The 20,740-nt window shown below is 44.8% G+C and overlaps 7 protein-coding genes across 7 annotated transcripts; 6 read left to right on the top strand and 1 right to left on the bottom strand.

Moving 5' to 3' along the window:
• Positions 1-777: 777 nt before the first annotated feature.
• Positions 778-1,433, top strand: GGI43DRAFT_433291 (enoyl-CoA hydratase/isomerase family protein; the record flags this gene model as incomplete). The annotated part of the gene is made up of 1 exon (XM_083209723.1): positions 778-1,433. One exon carries the CDS (start codon positions 778-780, stop codon positions 1,321-1,323), a length of 546 nt encoding a protein of 181 aa, XP_083062300.1. The 3' UTR covers positions 1,324-1,433.
• A 965-nt stretch (positions 1,434-2,398) lies between these two features.
• GGI43DRAFT_433293 (general substrate transporter) lies at positions 2,399-4,235 on the top strand (the record flags this gene model as incomplete). Its single annotated transcript, XM_083209724.1, has 5 exons — positions 2,399-2,620; positions 2,682-2,939; positions 2,992-3,240; positions 3,290-3,596; positions 3,655-4,235. Exons 1-5 carry the CDS (start codon positions 2,423-2,425, stop codon positions 4,233-4,235), a joined length of 1,593 nt encoding a protein of 530 aa, XP_083062301.1. The 5' UTR covers positions 2,399-2,422.
• A 148-nt stretch (positions 4,236-4,383) lies between these two features.
• Positions 4,384-5,514, bottom strand: GGI43DRAFT_401573 (uncharacterized protein). Its single transcript, XM_083205598.1, has 2 exons — positions 5,099-5,514; positions 4,384-5,042 (listed from the first exon to the last, which is right to left on the bottom strand). The coding sequence occupies exons 1-2, from the start codon at positions 5,490-5,492 to the stop codon at positions 4,636-4,638; spliced, it is 801 nt and encodes a 266-aa protein (XP_083062302.1). The 5' UTR covers positions 5,493-5,514; the 3' UTR covers positions 4,384-4,635.
• Positions 5,515-9,464: 3,950 nt separating this feature from the next.
• On the top strand, positions 9,465-11,712 carry GGI43DRAFT_433297 (glycoside hydrolase family 71 protein). The gene is made up of 5 exons (XM_083209725.1): positions 9,465-9,918; positions 9,971-10,384; positions 10,446-11,422; positions 11,478-11,621; positions 11,673-11,712. Exons 1-5 carry the CDS (start codon positions 9,766-9,768, stop codon positions 11,704-11,706), a joined length of 1,722 nt encoding a protein of 573 aa, XP_083062303.1. The 5' UTR covers positions 9,465-9,765; the 3' UTR covers positions 11,707-11,712.
• Positions 11,713-15,033: 3,321 nt separating this feature from the next.
• GGI43DRAFT_336141 (alpha-L-arabinofuranosidase B, catalytic-domain-containing protein) lies at positions 15,034-16,888 on the top strand. Its single transcript, XM_083202055.1, has 3 exons — positions 15,034-15,660; positions 15,732-15,858; positions 15,922-16,888. Exons 1-3 carry the CDS (start codon positions 15,110-15,112, stop codon positions 16,762-16,764), a joined length of 1,521 nt encoding a protein of 506 aa, XP_083062304.1. The 5' UTR covers positions 15,034-15,109; the 3' UTR covers positions 16,765-16,888.
• Positions 16,889-17,928: 1,040 nt separating this feature from the next.
• Positions 17,929-18,556, top strand: GGI43DRAFT_382520 (uncharacterized protein; the record flags this gene model as incomplete). The annotated part of the gene is made up of 2 exons (XM_083203253.1): positions 17,929-18,097; positions 18,153-18,556. The coding sequence occupies 2 exons, from the start codon at positions 17,929-17,931 to the stop codon at positions 18,554-18,556; spliced, it is 573 nt and encodes a 190-aa protein (XP_083062305.1).
• An 830-nt stretch (positions 18,557-19,386) lies between these two features.
• Positions 19,387-19,844, top strand: GGI43DRAFT_433299 (uncharacterized protein; the record flags this gene model as incomplete). The annotated part of the gene is made up of 2 exons (XM_083209726.1): positions 19,387-19,392; positions 19,490-19,844. The coding sequence occupies 2 exons, from the start codon at positions 19,387-19,389 to the stop codon at positions 19,706-19,708; spliced, it is 225 nt and encodes a 74-aa protein (XP_083062306.1). The 3' UTR covers positions 19,709-19,844.
• Positions 19,845-20,740: the final 896 nt, after the last annotated feature.

Consider the following 20,740-nt stretch of genomic DNA (forward strand, 5'->3'; position numbering starts at 1 on the left):
TAGTTTAAGCAGAGACACTCCTTAGCGTAGTTGGTTAGTATTTTTTCGCGTGTGAGATTCGATACAAGATCAACTCTCAGAGCACTGTTCAGTAATATATCCGTTTGCTCAGGCTCTGTGAAGATTATTAAACAAAGGAATACATCATCTATTATCTATTGTTAAGCAGAAAGTGGAACCGAGATGTTAGCATAGCGGTTATATCGGATTTCGAAATTCTATATAACTCTCTCGCTGTACATTAGAATTGTTGGACATCTTCAGCTCTTTTATAATTATAACACAACACTTTTACCAAGTGGTGTACAGCATAGGATACTTCTTATAATACAACGCATCTTATAATCCTTATCAAACGCTTTTTGGGTATGATGGCGCTTAAAAGGACAAAATTTGGGATAGCATCCTATCTCGCTTTCTTCGCGTCGCTGTTCTCGTATGCTTCAACCTTTGCTCTGGAAATTCCGGTGAAGCAGTTCGACCTTCTTCTCCAGGTTACGGTACCATCTCCTTCCAAACAAATGGTAGCGTGACAAGAGCAACAATTTCCAATCCGCCTATCAATCTTTTCGACTATAAGCTCGCAACGGATATGCACTCCTTCCTCACGTCACTTGTTCCCGGAAGTTCAACCAAGACTCCCCCAAAGGTTGTCATTTTTGACAGTGCTGATCCGGAGTTCTTCATTGCGCATCTTGACAAAACGATCTTTATGGAGCCGAAAACAAAAGAAAAAAACGCTACATTTGAAATGTATCTTGATTGTACGAAATTACTATGGAACATCACTTCCACGATATTATCGGCGAAGTTAATGGACAGGGCTTTGACGCTGCAAATGAGCTCTTAGTGCAGATGGACATGCGATTTGCAGGCCCAAAGACACGCGTTGGAGCCACAGAAATCGCATTTGGCATTACTCAGGGTGCTGGGGGGCTTCAATTCATGGATAAACTAGTAAACAGAGGCAGAGCTTTTGAATACATCTTGACAGGGAACAATATCGACGGGCTTAATGCAGCTGCTACAGGCTGGGCAAACCACTATTACGATAATGCTGCGGATTTAACAAAGGCTGTTAATGCATTGGCTAACCGAATCTCGCTATTTCCTCTGTCCGGAATCAATATTACCAAAGCGGGAATGAACGCAAACAACCCAAGTACAGCTGCTCTAGAACAAGACTTGGCCAATACTCAAGCTCTGATTTCACAGCCTGAAAATGCAATTCTCGAAGGCAAGTTTTACACCCTGTCGGAGAACCAAACCAGGAGTCGTTTTGAGCTAGGATTGGATGATACGCTAGTCGAAATTTTTGAATAGTCTATCTAGATTGCCACCCAATGAGACTATAGTTTTGGAGATCGTTGCTCCCGAATAAACGTGTTTTCCTTCCATCAAAACGTTGCATTCATCTCAGCTGGCAATTGGAGTACGCATGAATCGACCCTCCCCCACACCCCACCCCCACTGTCTCCCATGAGCCCATATTTACTCCGCATATGCGGAGTAATGCTGTTTGCCTGCAATTTGCTATCAAGATCATGCGAGGGGATTGGGGATATATCCAAAGAATCGTTCGATCAAATGAGAGAGATATGATTTTCTTTTTGCCACCTGATTACGCCTCGTAGTAGTCAGGCCAGGGGGCATTGCGTGAGGCATAATATTACTCGACGAGACTCTCGGCCAAACTGACGGAGGAACAGAACTTGGGTAATACGTAGCATTCAGCTAAAATAGTTCCAAACTTTTAGTCTCTTTACATTGGATCATGATGTAAAACCACATGTCAATTTTAACTTTATTGCTGTCTTTTGAGTTAATTTTCTTGGTCCGTTAGGCAGCTACCACTACCCCAGAGTACAACAAAGCATTCGCCATAGCCCCATGGGCATTAGCCTTGGGGTAGTCGAGTTTCTCCAGACTTGCAAAGAGTCTAGTTCCCCCGCACTTGACTTGTCATGGCTAGATTCTCCCCAAATCTATACGGAGAAAACGGGGATTTTCTCTCGATCAAGGCCAGTTATTGGCCAATTGACCAAACAGGCAAGGATGGGGATCCTCAGCAGGAGAAGCGGTCCAATCTGAGACGACGAGGCACTGACCTCAGCGAGGAAACTCTTGCCCTAGTAAGCCGAGGCGCGGAAATTTATTGGCACTTCAGATGCGCACCTATCACATCAACGGACTGATACAGGGACCTGCATATTGGCCTGCGTACTAAGCAACATCGCGCATAACCTCGAAAGGTGAAGCGCGTATTATATAAGATACCGTGAATTGAATAAGGCCGAGAATCGTGGATATCAAAATATATAAACCCCATGCTTGGCCTTTTCTCTATTGTCTATTAAAGCTGCTCTGCTTTCAAGGTTACATTGCATTAATCAGGTGAGAGACAGCGAGCACCCAAGTCAAAATGTCATCCGGTGAGAAACAGGATGACCTGCACCTCGGTGCAGCTCATATCGATGCTCCAACAGAGGTCCTTGGCAACAAGGATCTCATCAGCGATGCCATCGAGGGTGAAATTCAAGAGCATGAGATGGGTGTCTGGGAGGCAGTGAAGACACATCCATGGGCGTGCCTATGGGCTTTCATTATGTGCTTTACTATTGTGAGTTCAATTTTCATCCCCGAGCTATTGTCTGCTTAATATAGCAACTAATACTTTCTAGGTTATGGAATCCTTCGATATGTTCTTGAACGGCAACTTTGTCGCACAAGGAGCCTTCCAAAAACAATTCGGCGTTTTCGTTGAAGGTTCCGGTTGGACGATTCCAACCAAATGGCAGAGTGCTCTCTTCCAATCCGGTCAATGCGGGGCCTTCGTCGGTGTTTTCCTGGCCGGTCCTATCACAAATCGAATCGGATACCGCTGGACTACGATTCTGGGACTTGTTCTGATGAACGCCACGATCTTTATATCTTTCTTTGTAAGTAGCACTGGCAACTTGTTTATTTCAATGTCTAATTGAAATCTCATAGGCCAACTCACTTACACTGCTTGTTGTCGGACAAGCCTTGGAAGGTGTCCCTTGGGGATTCTTCATTGCGAACGCCCCTGCATATGCTAGCGAGATCGTCCCTCTCGCCCTTCGAGGAGCCTGCACAGCTACTCTCCAGATGGCGTGGTCTATCGGCTCGATTATTGTCGCGGCTGCAACCCTTAGCTATAATAAGCGTGATGATGAGTGGGCCTGGCGAGTGCCTCTTGCACTTCAATGGATTTTCCCCGTAAGTCTTGAGTTTCATATTCAGCAGAGACGAGTATTGACTTGACTAGACTCCTCTCTTGGTTCTCATCTTTATTGCTCCTGAATCTCCATGGTGGCTTATTCGACGTGGACGCAAAGATGAAGCTCTTCGTTCCATTGAGCGCCTCGGCGGTAAATCTGGACAAAACTCAGCAAACACGCTTGCCATGATGGAACGTACAGTTGAGATCGAGAAACAGATGGGCGGTTCTCCTACGCTCCTTGATCTTTTCAAAGGCGTTGATTTACGACGAACAACCATTACCTGCTTGATGTACGCGTCCCAGAACTTTGCTGGTAACTTGATTGCCAACCAGGCAACTTTCTTCTTCGAGCGTGAGTAGCACACTTTCCTGTGAATGTCTCCCAGTATAGATAGCTAACCCCTGATTAGAAGCTGGTATCGGATCCGATCGTGCCTTCCAGCTGAACCTTATCAACTCCTGTCTGCAATTTGTTGCCAACGCTTGTTCTTGGTTTTTGACCGCGTGGTTTGGCCGACGAACTATCTATCTATGGGGAACTGCTACAAACATTACTCTCTTATTCATTCTTGGTATTTGCGCCTCCATTCCGCAGACCAACGCAACCAACTACGCCCAAGCTGTTCTCGGTATCGTCATCTCTTTCGTTTTTGCCGGCAGCTTGGGACCCATCTCCTATACGATTATTTCTGAGACGTCCTCGGTCCGACTTCGCGCTCTAAGCACGGGTGTCGGTCGTGCTGCTTACTATGTTGCGGAAATTCCCATGATTTACCTGGCCTCACAGCTCCTGAACCCCACAGGATGGAATCTTGCGGGCAAATGTGGTTACGTCTGGGGAAGCACTGCTGTTGTGTGCTGGGTTATGGCCTACTTCTTCCTCCCTGAGCTGAAGCACCGCACTTACCGTGAAAGCGACATCTTATTCAATCGTCGTATTTCTGCTCGGAAGTTCAAGTCAACCGTTATTGAGGTGACCGAAAACCATTAATACAAAAAAGCCAAATGGAATAATGAAACACAGCGTGTAATTCGCAACATGATGGCTATAGAGATATTTTTATTTTAAGCCTTAGTTCAATAGAAGTTAATCATAATCTCTGGTTGGTCTTCCTTAAGCAAGCTAGAGTTAACTAGACTTCGACTCGGCTATGTCCCGAAATATTGTGCTTGTTGTGATATATTGGCTATCTGATGGAGAAAGTGAACCAAGTAGCCAACTTTATTTTCCCACTGTTCTTTCTGAGCCCAAATCTATTCTAAATCTATGTAGAGTTGAAATGTATATGGTCGCTAACTGTGAAATGGAGTGTGTTTAATGTACATATTAGTTTTACAAACTGTGAACTTTTCTTTTACTAGAAAAACTTCACTTTTCGGCATGGCATTTATTACGCACTGCTAAGATTTAGCTTGTGCTTTGCCTCTGCCACAGCGTCCCTAAAAAGCATATTTGCATATATGGTATGAAATCCTCCCAGAAAGCTAATACCAATTGGCTTATTAACGGTTGGATTGCAGACAATGCACTCTAGCTGTATCTGAAATTGTGCAGGCTCTCTCTGGGTATGAGATTTTGCCTCGAGTTGTTTGATAGAAAACCGATGACAGCCAGCAAATTCCCCTCGATTCTTACCGAAGACAATATCGACCATACTTGTATTATCTCCACCCGAGGAGCTCGATAGTTCAATATCGGCGACTTGGAAACATCCCCATAATATAGCTGTTTTGGCGGGTAGCTGATTATTTGACAGCTGTGATGTATTCCAGATGGGCTGTGCTGTTGGTACCAGACCTATTCATTATATTTATGAGTGCTGTGGAGAGTATCACTGCTGTTGTTAAACTGACCTTCAAAATTCACCAACCGAAGTCCTAAAAGCCAAAGTGCTATTCTTTCTGGCATAAAAACCGGGCCTGAAAAGAAGCCGTTGACAAGTGAGCTTAATATTGCTTCTTGTGATGGCGTCTCAGATCCTGGGGGCGCTGTCAAAACGACTGAGCGAGAGTCTCCCATGGCAACATGGTTGTGAGGATTGACCAAGGTGCGGACTATGTTTGAGTTTTTAAGTGACTCTGGCACACCTATCTCCGGTTGAATATATGTCTGGTATTCTCGGATAAATCGATTGTATACTCTAAAGCTGTATGCACCACCAGCTATGCCAGCAAACACGAGTGTAGCACTTAATGCAACAGTTTGTGGCTTGAGGACTTTTGTGACGCGCTGCACGGGCGCGAACATGTTTTTTTTTTTTTTTTTTTTTTTTTTTTTTTTTTTTTTTTTTTTTTTTAAAAAAAAATTAAACAAAATTTAAAAATGAAAAAGAAAAAAAAAGAAAAGAAAAGAAAAGAAAAAAATAATAAATAAATACTAAAATAAAATAAATAAAAATGTTTATCGTTGTAAAGGCTAGAAACTAAGTGTCAGATACCTCTGGCGTTTTCTAGGAAGGATTAGGAGCTTTAAAGAAGATCTGTAAAAGTATACGGCTCTCCGAGATCTTCCGCCATTCTGTCACCTGTCGCATGGCGATGCAGCAAATCAAGGGCTGCGGAGAAAAACGGGCAAATTTCGCGATAAAACCGTGGGTAAGCCAAGGGATCCCGCTGAATCCTGCGTTCAAAAAGCTACATGTATAGATACAGAATAGATTATAATGATGTAATAGGCTACGGCTGTGAAAATTTGAGGTTCAGACCTCTTTAGGGAGAGATAATAGCCGACTGGCCAAATTTCCTGTTTTGGGGAAATACAGATACAAGCAATTGTACGCTTTGTAATGGATTGCTAGAGTAGCTTGATTGACTTCAATCCCAAGGACTAAATTCCGTCCACGGTCTTGTTAAATCATTAAATAACGCAAGAGGGAAAAGGACGAAAGGACAGAAAAGCCGCATAACAGTTTCTAATCCTCTGTTCTCCGAATGCCAGCAAAGAAGAGATTTCATATTTAAGAGCCGGGAATTATCTTGTTGATAATCCCAAATGAGCAATTCACAAATGGGCTATTTTTAGGGCCATGCGCCTTCTAAACCTACCCGATATTTTCCTATATTGAAAAGCTAGTGTTGGGGTAGAAGAGAAAAGAAGGGAAAAAGAGGGACATAAAAGTGATTTTAATGGCTAGGGAAAAATATTATAGTCTATTTTTTACTCTAATAGATATTGATGGTAATTATATCTGATGTCCTATTATATACCTTCTATGTTGTTACGTTGTAATACATCGTCATGTTATGTTGTAATCTTCATGTTCCTAGGTAAGTATCGATAGCGCTAAACTATGGGGCTAAGTGAGATTTCAGCTACTGATAGTAAACAAGGTGCATCTCACTTACTAAGAGTGGGTTTAGGAACCTTTGACTTATTTTATCCTCTCCAATCTTCATTGCCTTTGAAGATGCCTCTCATCGGTACGGAGACAGGGACTGTATAGCTCGAGTCAGCCACATTTATGCACAGCACTCTAAGACTAGAGTTCAATATGCTGCCTAAGTATTTTACGGCAATATATTCCGACAATTCTAGAATACGAGCCTTGCGGCCATCAAACACACCGACTGAACGCTAACAATCCAATCTAGGCTGTTCTTCGTCTTAGCTCATGCCAAAGCAGCTGCAAAAGTATCTTCTATAAGTCGAAGCAAGCCCACTGGAGGCTCTAGCAGGATGCAGCCATTTTACTTGAACGACAAGGAGTACTAAATCAACAAGTAGCGCTATTAAACTGCTTTTGTAGCTGGTAAACCACAATTTCGTCGTAATTTTTTCACTCTATTTATTCCAAAGGTAATTGAACTCGGCGGCTTGGCGCAGCATTCTGTATATGATGATCATGGTCTATAAAGAGGGCATTTTAAAGACCTTCAGATCGAACATAACCAGGAACCATGCAGATCTCATCAGCTACGCATTCCTAGCGCTTTCAGAACAGGCAATGCTTGGCACGCTCCTTGGGACCTGCAGACTAAGCATAATTTCATACTACCTTACTATAACATCCGGCCGGCTTAGCGTGCTGGCGTGCTGCATGCCCCTATGGTCGGGATTTTTCGAGGGCATAGCCTTGAGCTAATCTGCCAGAGGAAGCCGCCAACACAGCTGAATAATGCTAACACGCATTTGGGGGACCGCGCTACAAATGCCAGGGCGGCAGCGAGACAAAGATTTTAGAGGAAAAGATGCTCCGTATTATAGTATGATTCTCTGTATTACCCGATATAGTTACTGCATTACATACTATAGCTATGTAAGCATGAATGTTGATTAGGTATATCTGTGTCAGCTGTTTATAATGGTAATGGTGGCACTACTCAATTGTCTCTTTGGGGTAAATCAGCAAACCCAGAACCGAGACACTGATTAGGGAAGAAAAAAAAAAAAAAACTATTTTACTTACTCCAGCGCCTGTATATTGCACTTTGAACACTATCTATGGGAGTTGGTCAACAAAGTTGAATATTTATATGAAACAAGATTATGCGAATGCTAAAGATCTTTTTACTTTCTGACACAAGTCCTACTCTATTCGGAGTACAACTACGCACTGCTGCTAGCTGATGTTTCGACTTGGCATCATATCCGGTTGCCGTATTCCACCAATCACGCAAAATCGCCCCCGAATATAATCAGGGCAAAAAGCTATTCGAGTGGGTCTACCAACTGACAGCTGGTCCTAGTAATATTCGCAGCAACGTTCGATGCAAGAGTCCTTAATGGGTTACGATGTCATTTGGAATCTCCGTGAATGGTAATTTTTCCGACATTCCCGATTCAATTCCGTAATCCTTCCGATTCTAGCCTCGCCACAAATATTGGCAATAAAGCGGTATGCATCTGTAAACTGGCATTGACTTCTGCCTAGAGCAGGGATATTGAAAACTCTAGCGTTAAGTTATCCGTAGGCAATGGTGCAAACCGAGGCTCCGATAGTATTTGTTTCACGTCTCATAAAGACGCATGTCCGAAAGAAACAATATTGTATCTTGAAACATGGCGGGGTGGTTCATTTTATTAGGCTGTTATAATAATCTTAAGCCTGATCAACTCAAAAATGCAGCTTTTCCAAAATCTCAGTCCTTCCCCATTTGCTTGAAGTTTATTCACGCCCGCCGCCCGCAACTTCGCATTCCCATAGCCCAAAGCCGGTGCGTCGGCACCGCACCCTGGCGAATGTATATACCGTCGGTAGTGCAGATTCGATTCTGCTGCATGACCCTAACTGCATCGAGGTGCATTATTATGCCTGGTAATACTATAAAAATAAAAAAAAATACTTCGTAAGAACTTTAGGAATGTATACAAATCGGATGACCATACTGTCTGTTATTCTAATCACGCATAGCTGTCTCCGCTTAACATCGTACCAATGCACCTGGCTCTAATAGTCACAACCTTGCCCAGTTACCAACGCGTGCCTTGCACTTGGTTCCTGGTTGAAGCTGTTTGACTTGTCTGTAGCATTTACTTTGTAGGAAAGGCGATTCTAAACACTGACCTGATGCCAAGTAGCCGAAAGACAACCTAGGATGGTGAGTGGTTTAGTTAATACTGTCGTAGGATCGTGGTTGCATTGATTTGGCAATTGATGGATCGTTCTAGGTTCTCACGCTGTTCGTTGAGTTGTATTGCTAAATTCTTATTGAGCAAGACTGTTCGCAAATAGGCTAGTAACGTTGGCATCAGCAACTACGGGAATCCTCAGTACAGCAGCATGGATAATTTGTGGGGACCCGGATATGGGATACTCGAGATCGAATTGCCGGGATGTTGATATCCGATATACTCGGTCAATTGGATTTGTTTAGTAGTATTGGAATATTAGGCACGTGTAATTCCGCTGTCTCAAAGTTCTGTAACTATTGACGATATTGAGAAATGGCGGGGTGAAAATTTGAATTTTACTGCTCTGAGCCCTGATTATAAAAGCTTAAATAACATCGTTGCTCATGGCGGAAGAAACAATGGCACCAAAATGTAAGGGAGACCTCCTGCAATCATACAACATAGTAATCAACTCAGAGAAGAACCCCTGTAATCCTCCGCCGATCCCGCGTTTAATAACCAACGATTCGGCAATGCCTTATAGCTAAGAGAAATACTCATAGAGTGTGGCCCTTGGGCCGTAGCTAAAAACAGCGCTAATTGGCTGCCATTAATTTAATCCGTACACTAGACTACGGTGGGCATCTACCAGCATGATGACTGTGTTCCAGCGAACTCAGCCCGCAAAACCCCTTCGGACCGACCTAGTGGCATATTTCAGCTTCCTAAAGCGATAGGGGGCTGGCACGATGTTCCCACAAACTCCTGCCTCTTTCGTCCCCTATTCACCAAGTTACTATCAATAGGATTTGAAGCTATTCGTAGAGGATAATATTTCCACTCTCGTCGGATCTCGGATATCTGTAACAGATATATAAGGACAGGATGAAGCCCGTGAAGAAGAAAGAGGTTCTACCATGCCAAGCGGCTCGACAGAACCTCTCGTAGTCACCCTTCTGGCACCTTCACAATGAAATCGATAGCAGGGGCTTTCCGCCGCGCTGGCCTGACCGCCTTCGCCGTCGCCGCAGCCTTGTCCTCCCTGGTTAACGCCGATGTCGAAGTCCGATCTCTTGAAGAGCGTGCTGCTTCCGGCAGCCGTCTGGTCTTTGCTCATTTCATGGTTGGTTTGTTGTTGAATGTGTGACATAAAAGTTAACTAACGTTTTATACAGATTGGCATTGTTGGACAGCGTACCGGCCCAAGCGACTATGATGCTGATATGCAGCGTGCCAAGGCCTATGGCATTGATGCATTTGCCTTGAACATTGGTCTTGATTCTTATACCGACCAACAGCTCGGCTATGCTTATCAGTCCGCTGCCAACAATGGCATGAAAGTCTTCCTTTCATTCGACTTTAGCTACTGGAGCACCTCCAACGGTACCGGCGTGGGCCAGAAGATTGCCCAATACGCTGGCCAGTCTGCCCAGCTCCAAGTCAATGGCCGAGTCTTTGCCTCGTCCTTCATTGGCGACGGCCTCGATGTCAATGCTGTCCGCTCGGGTGCTGGCTCCAATGTCTACTTCGTTCCCAACTTCCACCCCAACACCGATACTTCCACAATTGATGGCGCTTTGAACTGGCAGGTGAGTAAATCGCCTTCATTGGCCACAGCGTGTAAGTGGAATATGTGCTTACTTTCAATAGGCTTGGGATAGCAACGGCAACAACCGAGCTCCTTCTAACGGCGTGAACGTCACTGTTGCTCAGGGTGATTCTGCTTACGAGAGCTGGCTCAACGGAAAGACTTATCTCGCTCCCGTCTCTCCCTGGTTCTCTACTCACTTTGCTAGCAAGAACTGGGTCTTCCCCTCGGGTGATCTGCTCTTCACCCGTTGGAACGAGGTTCTTCAGGAAGGCTTCCCCATGGTTGAGATTATCACATGGAACGATTACGGCGAGTCTCATTACGTCGGACCTCTCAGTTCTGAACACTCGGATGATGGTAGCAGCAAATGGGCGAATGATATGCCTCACGATGGCTTCCTTGATCTTTCCAAGCCTTTCATTGCTGCCTATAAGAACAGTGACACCAATGTCGCCAACTACATTACCCAAGATCAGGTCATTTACTGGTACCGCCGAAACTTGAACAGCCTTAACTGCGATTCTACCGACTCCTTGGGCCGCCCTGATGGTTACCAGACTTTGAGTGATACCGTCTACGTTGTTACTCTTCTCAAGTCTGCCGGTACCCTGACTGTCAACTCTGGCGGCAACACTCAAACTTTCAACGCTGCTGCTGGCGCCAACATCTTTACCGTCCCCGCCGCCGTTGGTCAACAGATTTTCACTCTGGCACGTAACGGCGCCAACGTGTTGTCTGGAACCTCGCTGATGGAAATTACTAATGTTTGCACTTGTGGTCTTTACAACTTCAATGCTTACGTTGGCACTCTCCCCGCTGGCTTCTCTGACCCTCTCCCTCCTGATGGCCTTGCTCAGTTGACTGTCGGACTGGAGGTCACAACTTGCAAGCCTACACCTTCCCTGGGAACGAACCCGCCTACCAGCACAACTGGCGGTGGCGCTCCCGGCTCTCCCACACCTACTAACTGCAATGCCGGAACTGTCGCTGACGGCGAATCTGGAAACTTTACTGGTCTCTGCCAGTTCGCTTGCTCGTAAGACATACTATTCATCTGATTCTAATCATCTGAAACTCACATTTCTTTTTAGTTACGGCTACTGCCCGCCCGGCCCTTGTGTCTGTACCGGAACTGGCCCCTCAACGCCACCACCGACGAATGGCCGCAACGGCTGCCCTATCGCCGGCGAGCCATCATCCTACGATGGTCTTTGCAGCTTCACCTGCAACCACGGGTTCGTAGCCACCTATCCATAACGATGAACGATTTGCTAACTATCTTATAGCTACTGCCCCGAGGGAGCTTGCGAATACTGTTAAACTTTGAGCCATCATAATTCTAGCCATTTCTAAGATGGCATGTATATAGGAAGCCATAAATAATATATTGTTAAAGTCTATTTATTCATGGACAGTACAAATCAATCTTATGTGTGATAATTTAAAATATGCAATCTTTCCTCGTTCAATTTTTCTTTTGTTTTATGACTGGTTCCTCGACCCTTGCTGGGAACTATGGCACCATATTGGTATGACGGTAGATCTTTATAGCCTTCCAATAATAAGACTCACCATAAGAAATTAGAGTCGAGAAGGGTACAAACACTGAGATTGGTATCGGCCAAGTTGTTGTACTGGCACTGGGCCATACAAAGAAATATTATAAAAGTTATAAGACGGCTTGCAAAAAAGGTTATATCAACAAATGGTCCGTTTAGACTACCTATGTACCCACTAAAAGCCTGAAGTATACATATTTGTATCATGAATTTAATAAGCAGCCCCTTTTTGGTCAATCAGTTACAGGAACCCGATAGTCAGGCTGTGAATTAGGCTAGATTTCATCTACAAACCCACAGGCTGACTGACTGCCTGCCTTGTGTAAGTTCGATATTGATAAATTAAAGTACTCGAAATCTGATCATGTTAGCACCAACTCGGTTATGCCACTCCTTTCTAGCATACGTACAAGTGATATTAACCACTACAGCATCCGAAATTTCTTATAATTACAAATTAGTCCAAGTATTCGTTTACCTTCTTCTCATCGACAATTTTGATATCCAGATATGGCAAGCATGGGAGCTAACGGTTGCTTCTAAAGCCACATAAGCCACATTTATTTTTCTGGCTGATTTTCTAGGGATGTGCTACATTGTTGCTGCAAATAAACCAGCTTTAATATGTAGACCAGTGGAAATAGGCACAAACAAGTTAAGCACTTTGATGAGTAACATACTCGGTGGCAATTCTTTTACCAAGATAAGAGAATGTTAGTAATCAATGAAGATCTCAACAATGTAAAACAACAATTGGATTTTTATAGAATTGGCCAAAAGTGCTTACACTCGTATAAGAGTGATTCCGCGTTATTCGCTTTAAAAATATAGCCCAGCTCGAGTGTGTGGCAGCTAAGTATGTTAAAAAGAAGAACATCAGAAGGCTTGAACTGTAGATATAAAGCCCTAAAAGGAAATATTAAGCCTCCTTTTCTCGGTTTATGTAGCTATTGAGTCTTCTTATAGAACATAATCTACGTACTTGTCTTAAGATTGGCAGGGGAAAGGCTTCGATATAGAAATGCTCGTCTAATTAAAGGACAATAATACAAAATGAGATCATGATGGAAACTATAGAATCACGCGTTTTCGAAGTCTCATTGCTCAATACTAACATATTACTCTTGCTACTCCTAGCCTATAAAATGGAACTTATTAGTGATAGCCCTTTCTTTCTTCACTATGTATTATGTAACATATTCGTTTGTTTTCTTTGACAACCTGCACGGCACCTACATGATACTCCCTCCCAGTTTGTGGATTGTTGTGACGATATCAATTGGACAGCCAGGAACATAAAACTCAAATTATTAGTTGTTTAATAGACTAATTGCATGATGCGACTGAGCTATCTGTTTAAAACCGTTACATGTCAATGCCTTAATCATCTCTTGTGGTTCATTAGTATGGGATAACTGCATAATATCTTACTTTTGCTCGAATTTACGACGTATTTTTTTCAACTTGGCATTGATTTAAATTGGCCTCATCCGTTTTCTTCTGATGTAGTCAAGTCAATTTCAATAGCCTTCAAGGGCTCTGTGAACCCACGAGTCCCCAAATCCCGTTTATCTCAGCAGCCACTGATATCTTCAATGAACCTTCGTTTCTGAAATTCCACTGGCCTCCTATGATATACTATGTTCTCATCTATATTTTTCTTTATCCTTGGTTCCTTCTGCTCAAGTATACTTCACGCGTCCTTGAGATCTACTGTAGGACTTGATTGTAATGTTTGTATTATGTATCGCTGCAATCTTGTGCATGAGGACCACCTTCAGGTACACTCAACATAACTAACTTTTCTTGCCTTGACACCATTAGTACTAAGGACTGTTTGCTTAACGGAATCACTTTGCATAACCCAAGGCTGGATGAAATAACCATTTCCCCAGTATAGTATCCGCAACTATTCATTTCCTGCGCTAAGCTCTCTTGACCCACATCTTGTAAGTTGAAGATTGCGGAATAGCCCGGTAGGTATAAATGTTGGAACCAATAACACTACTTGTCGTAATTGGCGATTGGATACAAGGTGCACACTATCTATATATTCAAAGTCTTTAAACTCCTAGTTGTTTCGATTGAGCTGCATAAGGAAGCGACAAGAAAGTTCAATTTAGACTCCCGCAGCGGCCTCGAGACGGATTAGACTGCTGTCAATGTTTACCTCCAGAGGTGCTTAAATGTTTATCCGGTATCAATTCCATAATCTCTCTTCCCAGGTCCTAACAAATTGAACTTAATATTCTATGTTTCCGAGCTTTTCATGATTTTATAATCTGTAGAATTGAAAGAGCAATACGTACCGGTATTTATCATAGAAGCCGAGGCCTGAACCAAGCAAGAATGTGAAAACGGCTAGAGAGAGAATACATGCAAACACAAAGCACGCAATCTGATTTAATCATTGGTGCGGATCAAAATATTCTTACTAGTACTTTCTTTATGGACTTTTGTAGAGCAATGCCAAGTACACAACGATACCCGCATACAGTATGCCGAGGGCTTGTCTAGTTCCAAGTAAGAGCAGGGCGGATAAGAAAATAACTAATTGCTAACCAATACTATTATACGCCCTTTTTGCATTTTAACCAATATTCGGGAAATATTACTTAAAAGAGCTTGATATTAAATAAAATAGTAATAAAATAGTGGTATATCACCCGGATTCACTGCCGTACTCTGCAGATCGATCTGACTATTGAAGGTGTGTTGCGTACCGCTAATTGGTGCGCATATCCCTCTCCACATCTGGGGTAAATATGCCAAAAAATATACCCGCCACGGAATGGTCGTTCCACCTCTCAAAGGCCTATCGGAAGCTGCTTCACAATATCACAAGCTCTTGTTTATGCAGAATCGAAGAAAAATATCACTATTTCAACAGGATTATTTAGGCTACTTTAAATACAGCCGGCATATTGGTAGGTGGCATTCATTGAGCAGTATATGTCTTCAACTATTGGAGGAAATTCCTATTGCAACCCCAGGATTAGAAAACAAGCGTCTTGGTAGACTGAATAACTAGTATAAAATGCCCAATTCAACCCGACGTAACTTTGAAGTTTTACGGAATCTTTTCTATCGCAGTGTAGCTTCTAAAAGTTCATGTCAATTGATAATTGAGTTTTCTACCATTGTGATACTGACATACACTCATAATGGTCTCTCATACAACCCCTCACCGAGCCCATGCGCTCGCCTTAGCTCTTCTAGCCACAGGCTCTCTTGTAGCTGCTGGGCCCTGTGATATCTACTCTTCCGGAGGCACTCCTTGTGTCGCAGCACATAGCACCACTCGTGCTCTCTACAGCGCCTACAGCGGATCACTCTACCAGGTGAAACGCGGATCTGATAATGCTACGACCAACATTGCGCCGCTTTCTGCTGGAGGAGTTGCTAATGCTGCCGCCCAAGACTCTTTCTGCGCTAGCACAACTTGCCTTATTACAATCATCTATGATCAGTCTGGTCGGGGCAACCATCTCACCCAGGCTCCTCCCGGTGGCTTCAATGGACCAGACGCTGGAGGATATGATAACCTGGCCAGTGCAATTGGAGCTCCAGTCACGCTAAATGGACAAAAGGCCTACGGCGTGTTCATTTCTCCAGGCACAGGATACAGAAATAATGCCGTTTCGGGAACTGCTACAGGTGACGCTGCGGAGGGCTTGTATGCAGTATTGGACGGCTCACACTATAACTCAGCGTGGTTGGTCTATCATTTGCCATTTACTGAAGTTATGCTTATTTATCTGAAACTATGCTGACTTCCCAAACCAGCTGCTTTGACTATGGTAACGCGGAGACCAGCTCTCACGATACCGGTAACGGACACATGGAAGCCATATACTACGGCAATTGCGACGTTTGGGGCTCAGGCTCGGGCTCAGGACCTTGGTTAATGGCTGTAGGTCCATATAACTGATATGTGACGCCGAATCCAACTCTCATGATGCTGATAACAACACAGGATCTTGAAAACGGTCTCTTCTCCGGAGCCAACCCGAAGAACAACGCGGCAGATCCGTCAATCTCGTATCGATTTTTTACAACGGCACTGAAGGGTGAATCTAATCAATGGGCACTGCGTGGCGGAAACGCCGCTTCTGGCTCGCTGTCGACATACTACAGCGGGGTGCGCCCAAGCGTCTCCGGCTACAACCCCATGAGCAAAGAAGGCGCTATTATTCTGGGTATTGGCGGGGATAATTCAAATGGCGCGCAGGGTACCTTCTATGAAGGTGTCATGACTTCTGGATATCCCTCCGATGCCACTGAGAACTCGGTGCAGGCTAATATCGTGGCCGCGAAGTATGCCACAACTTCTTTAACGAGTGGCCCAGCACTTTCTGTTGGCTCTCACATTTCTATGCGTGCCACTACAGCTTGCTGCACAACTCGCTATATCGCTCACACTGGCTCTACTGTGAACACACAGGTTGTGTCCTCTTCCAGTGCCACTGCTCTCCAACAGCAGGCCAGCTGGATTGTTCACGCCGGCCTTGGAAACAGTGCCTGTTTTTCGTTTGAGTCTGTTGACACTCCTGGAAGTTACATCAGACACTACAACTTTGCACTGCTTGTGAACGCTAGTGATGGCAGCAAGCAGTTCAACGAAGATGCTACGTTCTGCCCTCAGGCTGGTCTCAATGGCCAAGGCAACTCGATTCGAGCTTGGGGCTACCCCACGAGATATTTCAGGCATTATGACAATGTTGGGTACGTCGCAAGCAATGGTGGTGTTGATACCTTTGATGCTACCAGCCTATTCAACGACGATGTGAGCTTTGTGATTAGTGCAGGATTTGCTTAAGCGACCGGCAATTAAAACGTTTGGGGATTGGGATGTGAGAGTGGACGCTGGCTGGTGCATCGACTATTGAATAAAAAGCCTCTAGATATAATGAAAAATAATATAAGTGCGGATATCTATTCAACTTTCACTTTACACTGGGAAAATGCCTTGTGCATAAACAGAGACTGGGCACGGAAGCCCCAGCTACGCAACTCATGGCTGTTGATATATAACCCAAATGAGCAACTTTCTATCAGCAGCTTGATGACGTTAAACCTGTTCTAATTATAAGATGTAGCCCACGATTCACCAGTCTAAGTCAAGATTCTTCTACTTACTAGGTAAGGAGAAGAATCGCCGTAATATCAAGAAGAGTCGTCCAATTGCATAAGATAAATCGAGTTTAAAATCTAGGCAGAAGAAAGATAAATGTAGTGGAAATATAGTAGTTATTTCTTCTATCTCTTCTATTCTCTCTACTTCCTCTACTTCCTCTACTCCCTCTACTCTCTCTACTCTCTCTACTCTCTCTACTGGGCTATGCATACGTTAGTCTGGTGGATGGGGAGTGTAGGTCGTCTACCAATATTTCACAAAGGTCGCGCCAAAAAGATGTCTATATTGGGCCTACTTACAGAGTTCTCGGCCCATTGGATGCAAAAAAAAAGGGGGGGAGAACTATAAATAATAGTCGAACATAATTGGGTTTGGCCTTGTCCTCCTGCCTTCCTGGCGTTGTTGTTGCTACTGTTGGTGGCGGTGCGAGAGCGGGTGCTCCATCGTAGATCAATGAAACACTGTAAAAGGCCGGTGAAAGAAGAAACATATTCACGACCGATGTGTGCCTGGTGCCTCTTAAATTATAGTGTAATTAAGGTTGATTGGTAATTTCAGGATGTTCTCTCATTTCTGCCGCCCAAACTGTAGCTCCTGGTTAGGTTTCCTTGAAGGAGTTCGAATAGGGATTATATTCGAGCTAGAGATACCTGGTAGGCATGTAATGTTCTTAACTTGGCGAACGAGGCTTGGGTTGATGAGGTCGTGAATATGGTCGAAACGAAGTGAAGCTGGAAATTTAGTTGGGTAGTGCCACTGGGTATGTAGAACAGCATCGAAGGGATCTGATGGCTTAGCGAATGTTGAAATATCCATCTTAATCGACTCTCTTTCTTCCAAGTCATCATGCAGGCTCGCCGGGAATCCTTCTCGCACAACGTCCATGTTCTCATATTGGCTGCGCCAGCCATGTCTGTCCTCTTCCTTTTCCTGCTGCCATGCGGTAACATCAAGAGCGGATTCTGGGAAGATTTTTTCTTTGATGGTCTTGCAAAATACTTGGATATCATTCTTGGTCGCGTTGGAAGCAGACGATCTCTCCAACAAGAAAAGATACTCACTTGATTCAGCTATCTGGATCAAACAGATTGGATGGCAGGCCAATATCTTGGAAGCTTTTTCGAATAAACTCTGCACGCTCTGCAGCTTTGGCGGCTGCGGCAGCTTCTTCTTTTCCCTCTTCCATCTCGTTGATATCCGAAATGTGGGCCTTGACCAGGGCCAACTCTTCAACCTCAGCCTCCAGTTCTTGCCCCAGCTCCTCCATCTCGTTGATATCCGAAATGAGAACCTTGCCTACCTCTTGCTCTTGCTCTTCTTCATACTCTTTATTCTCACTGTCGTCTTCATCTTCATTCTCACATTCATCTTAGTCTTGGCCTTTGTCTTCGTCTTCGTCTTCGTTCGTATCCGCATCCGCATCCTCATCCTCCTCCAATTTCGGTGTCCTCTTGCCACTACCTTCATCCAATAGCTGGATTATTGCCTTCAGTTGCTCTTGTAACGGCCTACTGCGAGCCTGTGTCTTGTAACGAGAGCCACTGAGCTCTTCATCTGGCCGCTTGGCTATTCTGCTACTTCTTCTAGTGCATAGAGAGGAGTAGGTATAGACTCGGGGCCAATTGGCTCTGTCACAGTCTCTTTGGCAATCTCTAGCTTTTTCAGGTGGTGAAGAGAGTGATAAAGGAAGCGTTAGAGTGCGTAGATAGCATGAACATCACAGTGACAATGTCCGTAATATAGAGAATATTTAAATACTATTGCAAAAGATACGTCATAAAACTAGACAGGGCTCTCAGAGCGAGAGCATCTCCCAGCCACAAAATGACTTGGCCTTCTCCTTCTCTCTCTTCTCCTTCTTCTCCTTCTTCTCCTCCTGCTGGTGGTGGTGGAGGTGCTGCTGCTGCTGCTGCTGCTGCTGCTGCTTCTCTTCGGCGGCGATTCTGCTTTCGCCGCTGCCCGCTTAGCTCTGTTATAGCCTGCATTTAGCTCCCACCATCCAATAGGAAGACACTCTCAACTTACACGAACCCGCCTCCACAGAGGCGCAGGAGGAGCTGGAGCTGCGGCGGCTGCGGCAGCAGAAAGTTGGTTTGGCTACAGCAAGCCATGGTTAGTTCCCGATATTCGTCCAATGGTGTTACATGGAAACTTACGCGAACCCCGCTGTGGAGGGCCCGCTACTGGGAGGCGGAGGGAGGCGCGGGAGGCAACATCTTGTACTAGACGGCAATTGAACAATTAGCATCAAATCACCAGTTTTGGGCATGAAACCCAATGCAATGAGACAGGGGCAGACCTACAATGGATGTTGATGGATAGGGGGAAAAAATCGGAGTGGCAGAAATTGTGCCTTGCCATAAAAAAAGGCTGCAGCTGGTCTAATCGATATACTCCAATGCGATAGCCCTTTGCTCCTTCCTCACTTTCTCACCAGCACCATAGCCCAGGTATCAAGAACAAAGTGCGCAGACTTTTTTTTTCCTTCATCATCATCATCGCCATCATCATCGTCGTCGTCGTCACAATCATCACCACCATCATCGTCACCACCATCACCACCATCATTGTCACCATTATCACCACCACCACCACTATCATCATCAAGCCTACCGACATCTCGTGATTTTTTTTTTTTTTTTTAAAAAAAAATTTATATTTCAACAATGCGTAAGTACTAGTACCTGCCTACTACGAACTACGTACCTGGTAGTCCCTTGTTGCTGACGTTTGCTGTTGATCAACAGCTACTCCCGCCATCCGAGGTTAGTCTTCAATTATTTTCTATATTCAATAATACCTGGTATTACTGTCTCTATTCATCAATTGGGTCAAATCAAGTTGTATCCAGGCCAAGCATAATGATGCGCCTATGTGGTGAACAAAACTGGCATTGACTAGTTGTATCATTCCGATGGGAATGGCTCATAATCGGGATCATCATAATCCTTTTTGCCCATTTTTGAAATGGGCAGCAGCTAGAGCTGGAAAAGATGCGTCTTCTCGTGGGCTCCAACAACGGCGCCATCACTACCATCACCACCACCATCACGGTGTCTTTCCACGGTGTCTTTCCCCGGCTCAACGGCCATCGCCCTCGGCTCCTCCTCCCTCGCAGATCCTGCCGCCATCGCCGCCGCCATCGCTCGTGCTCCCGACCCTGCTGCCGCCGTCGCTATTGCTGCTGCTGGCCCTCGCGCCCCCCTCCCCCCTTTAGTACGGTGGTTGGGGCCACGGTTTCGACCTCGCCCGGCTCGACGAGTGGGACGTTAACGGCTGGGCCCTGGACCAACGAGCCGAGCATATAGGCGCTGGGCGCCATTTTGTAAATTGGACATATCTTGCAGAACACATATAAACTATACATCGAGCATCTATACTGAATATACAGTTACAGGTGCTTCCCATCTACCAGGTGGTCTAGGACATCTTAGTAGAGGAGGTAGAGGAGGTAGAGGAAGTTAATACAGCTCCTTCTCCACGTCCCGCTGAACCTTGGCAGCCATTAGCCTCTGCCTCGCCACAATTCTTCTTGAGCGTACCGTTAGGGGTCTCCACGTCTGACCCTTCCGCCTGCCCATCTGCCTTCTCTAAATAAGACCTTCGTAGCCTGGGAGAGGGTTTGGGTCTTCTACCATTTCCACAGTGACGGGCATGC

The sequence above is a fragment of the Trichoderma evansii genome (genome assembly GCF_050947405.1).
Source record: "Trichoderma evansii strain SZMC 28006 chromosome Unknown GGI43scaffold_6, whole genome shotgun sequence".
NCBI lineage: Eukaryota > Fungi > Ascomycota > Sordariomycetes > Hypocreales > Hypocreaceae > Trichoderma > Trichoderma evansii.

Coding starts and splice junctions, on each gene's coding strand:
- GGI43DRAFT_401573 (XM_083205598.1), bottom strand. CDS start 5,492: ATGTTCGCGCCCGTGCAGCGCGTCACAAAAGTCCTCAAGCCACAAACT. Junction 5,043..5,098: donor TCGGTTGGTGAATTTTGAAG/GTCAGTTTAACA, acceptor TATAATGAATAG/GTCTGGTACCAACAGCACAG.
- GGI43DRAFT_433297 (XM_083209725.1), top strand. CDS start 9,766: ATGAAATCGATAGCAGGGGCTTTCCGCCGCGCTGGCCTGACCGCCTTC. Junction 11,423..11,477: donor CTCTGCCAGTTCGCTTGCTC/GTAAGACATACT, acceptor ATTTCTTTTTAG/TTACGGCTACTGCCCGCCCG. Junction 11,622..11,672: donor AGCTTCACCTGCAACCACGG/GTTCGTAGCCAC, acceptor ACTATCTTATAG/CTACTGCCCCGAGGGAGCTT.
- GGI43DRAFT_336141 (XM_083202055.1), top strand. CDS start 15,110: ATGGTCTCTCATACAACCCCTCACCGAGCCCATGCGCTCGCCTTAGCT. Junction 15,661..15,731: donor TCACACTATAACTCAGCGTG/GTTGGTCTATCA, acceptor TTCCCAAACCAG/CTGCTTTGACTATGGTAACG. Junction 15,859..15,921: donor CAGGACCTTGGTTAATGGCT/GTAGGTCCATAT, acceptor ATAACAACACAG/GATCTTGAAAACGGTCTCTT.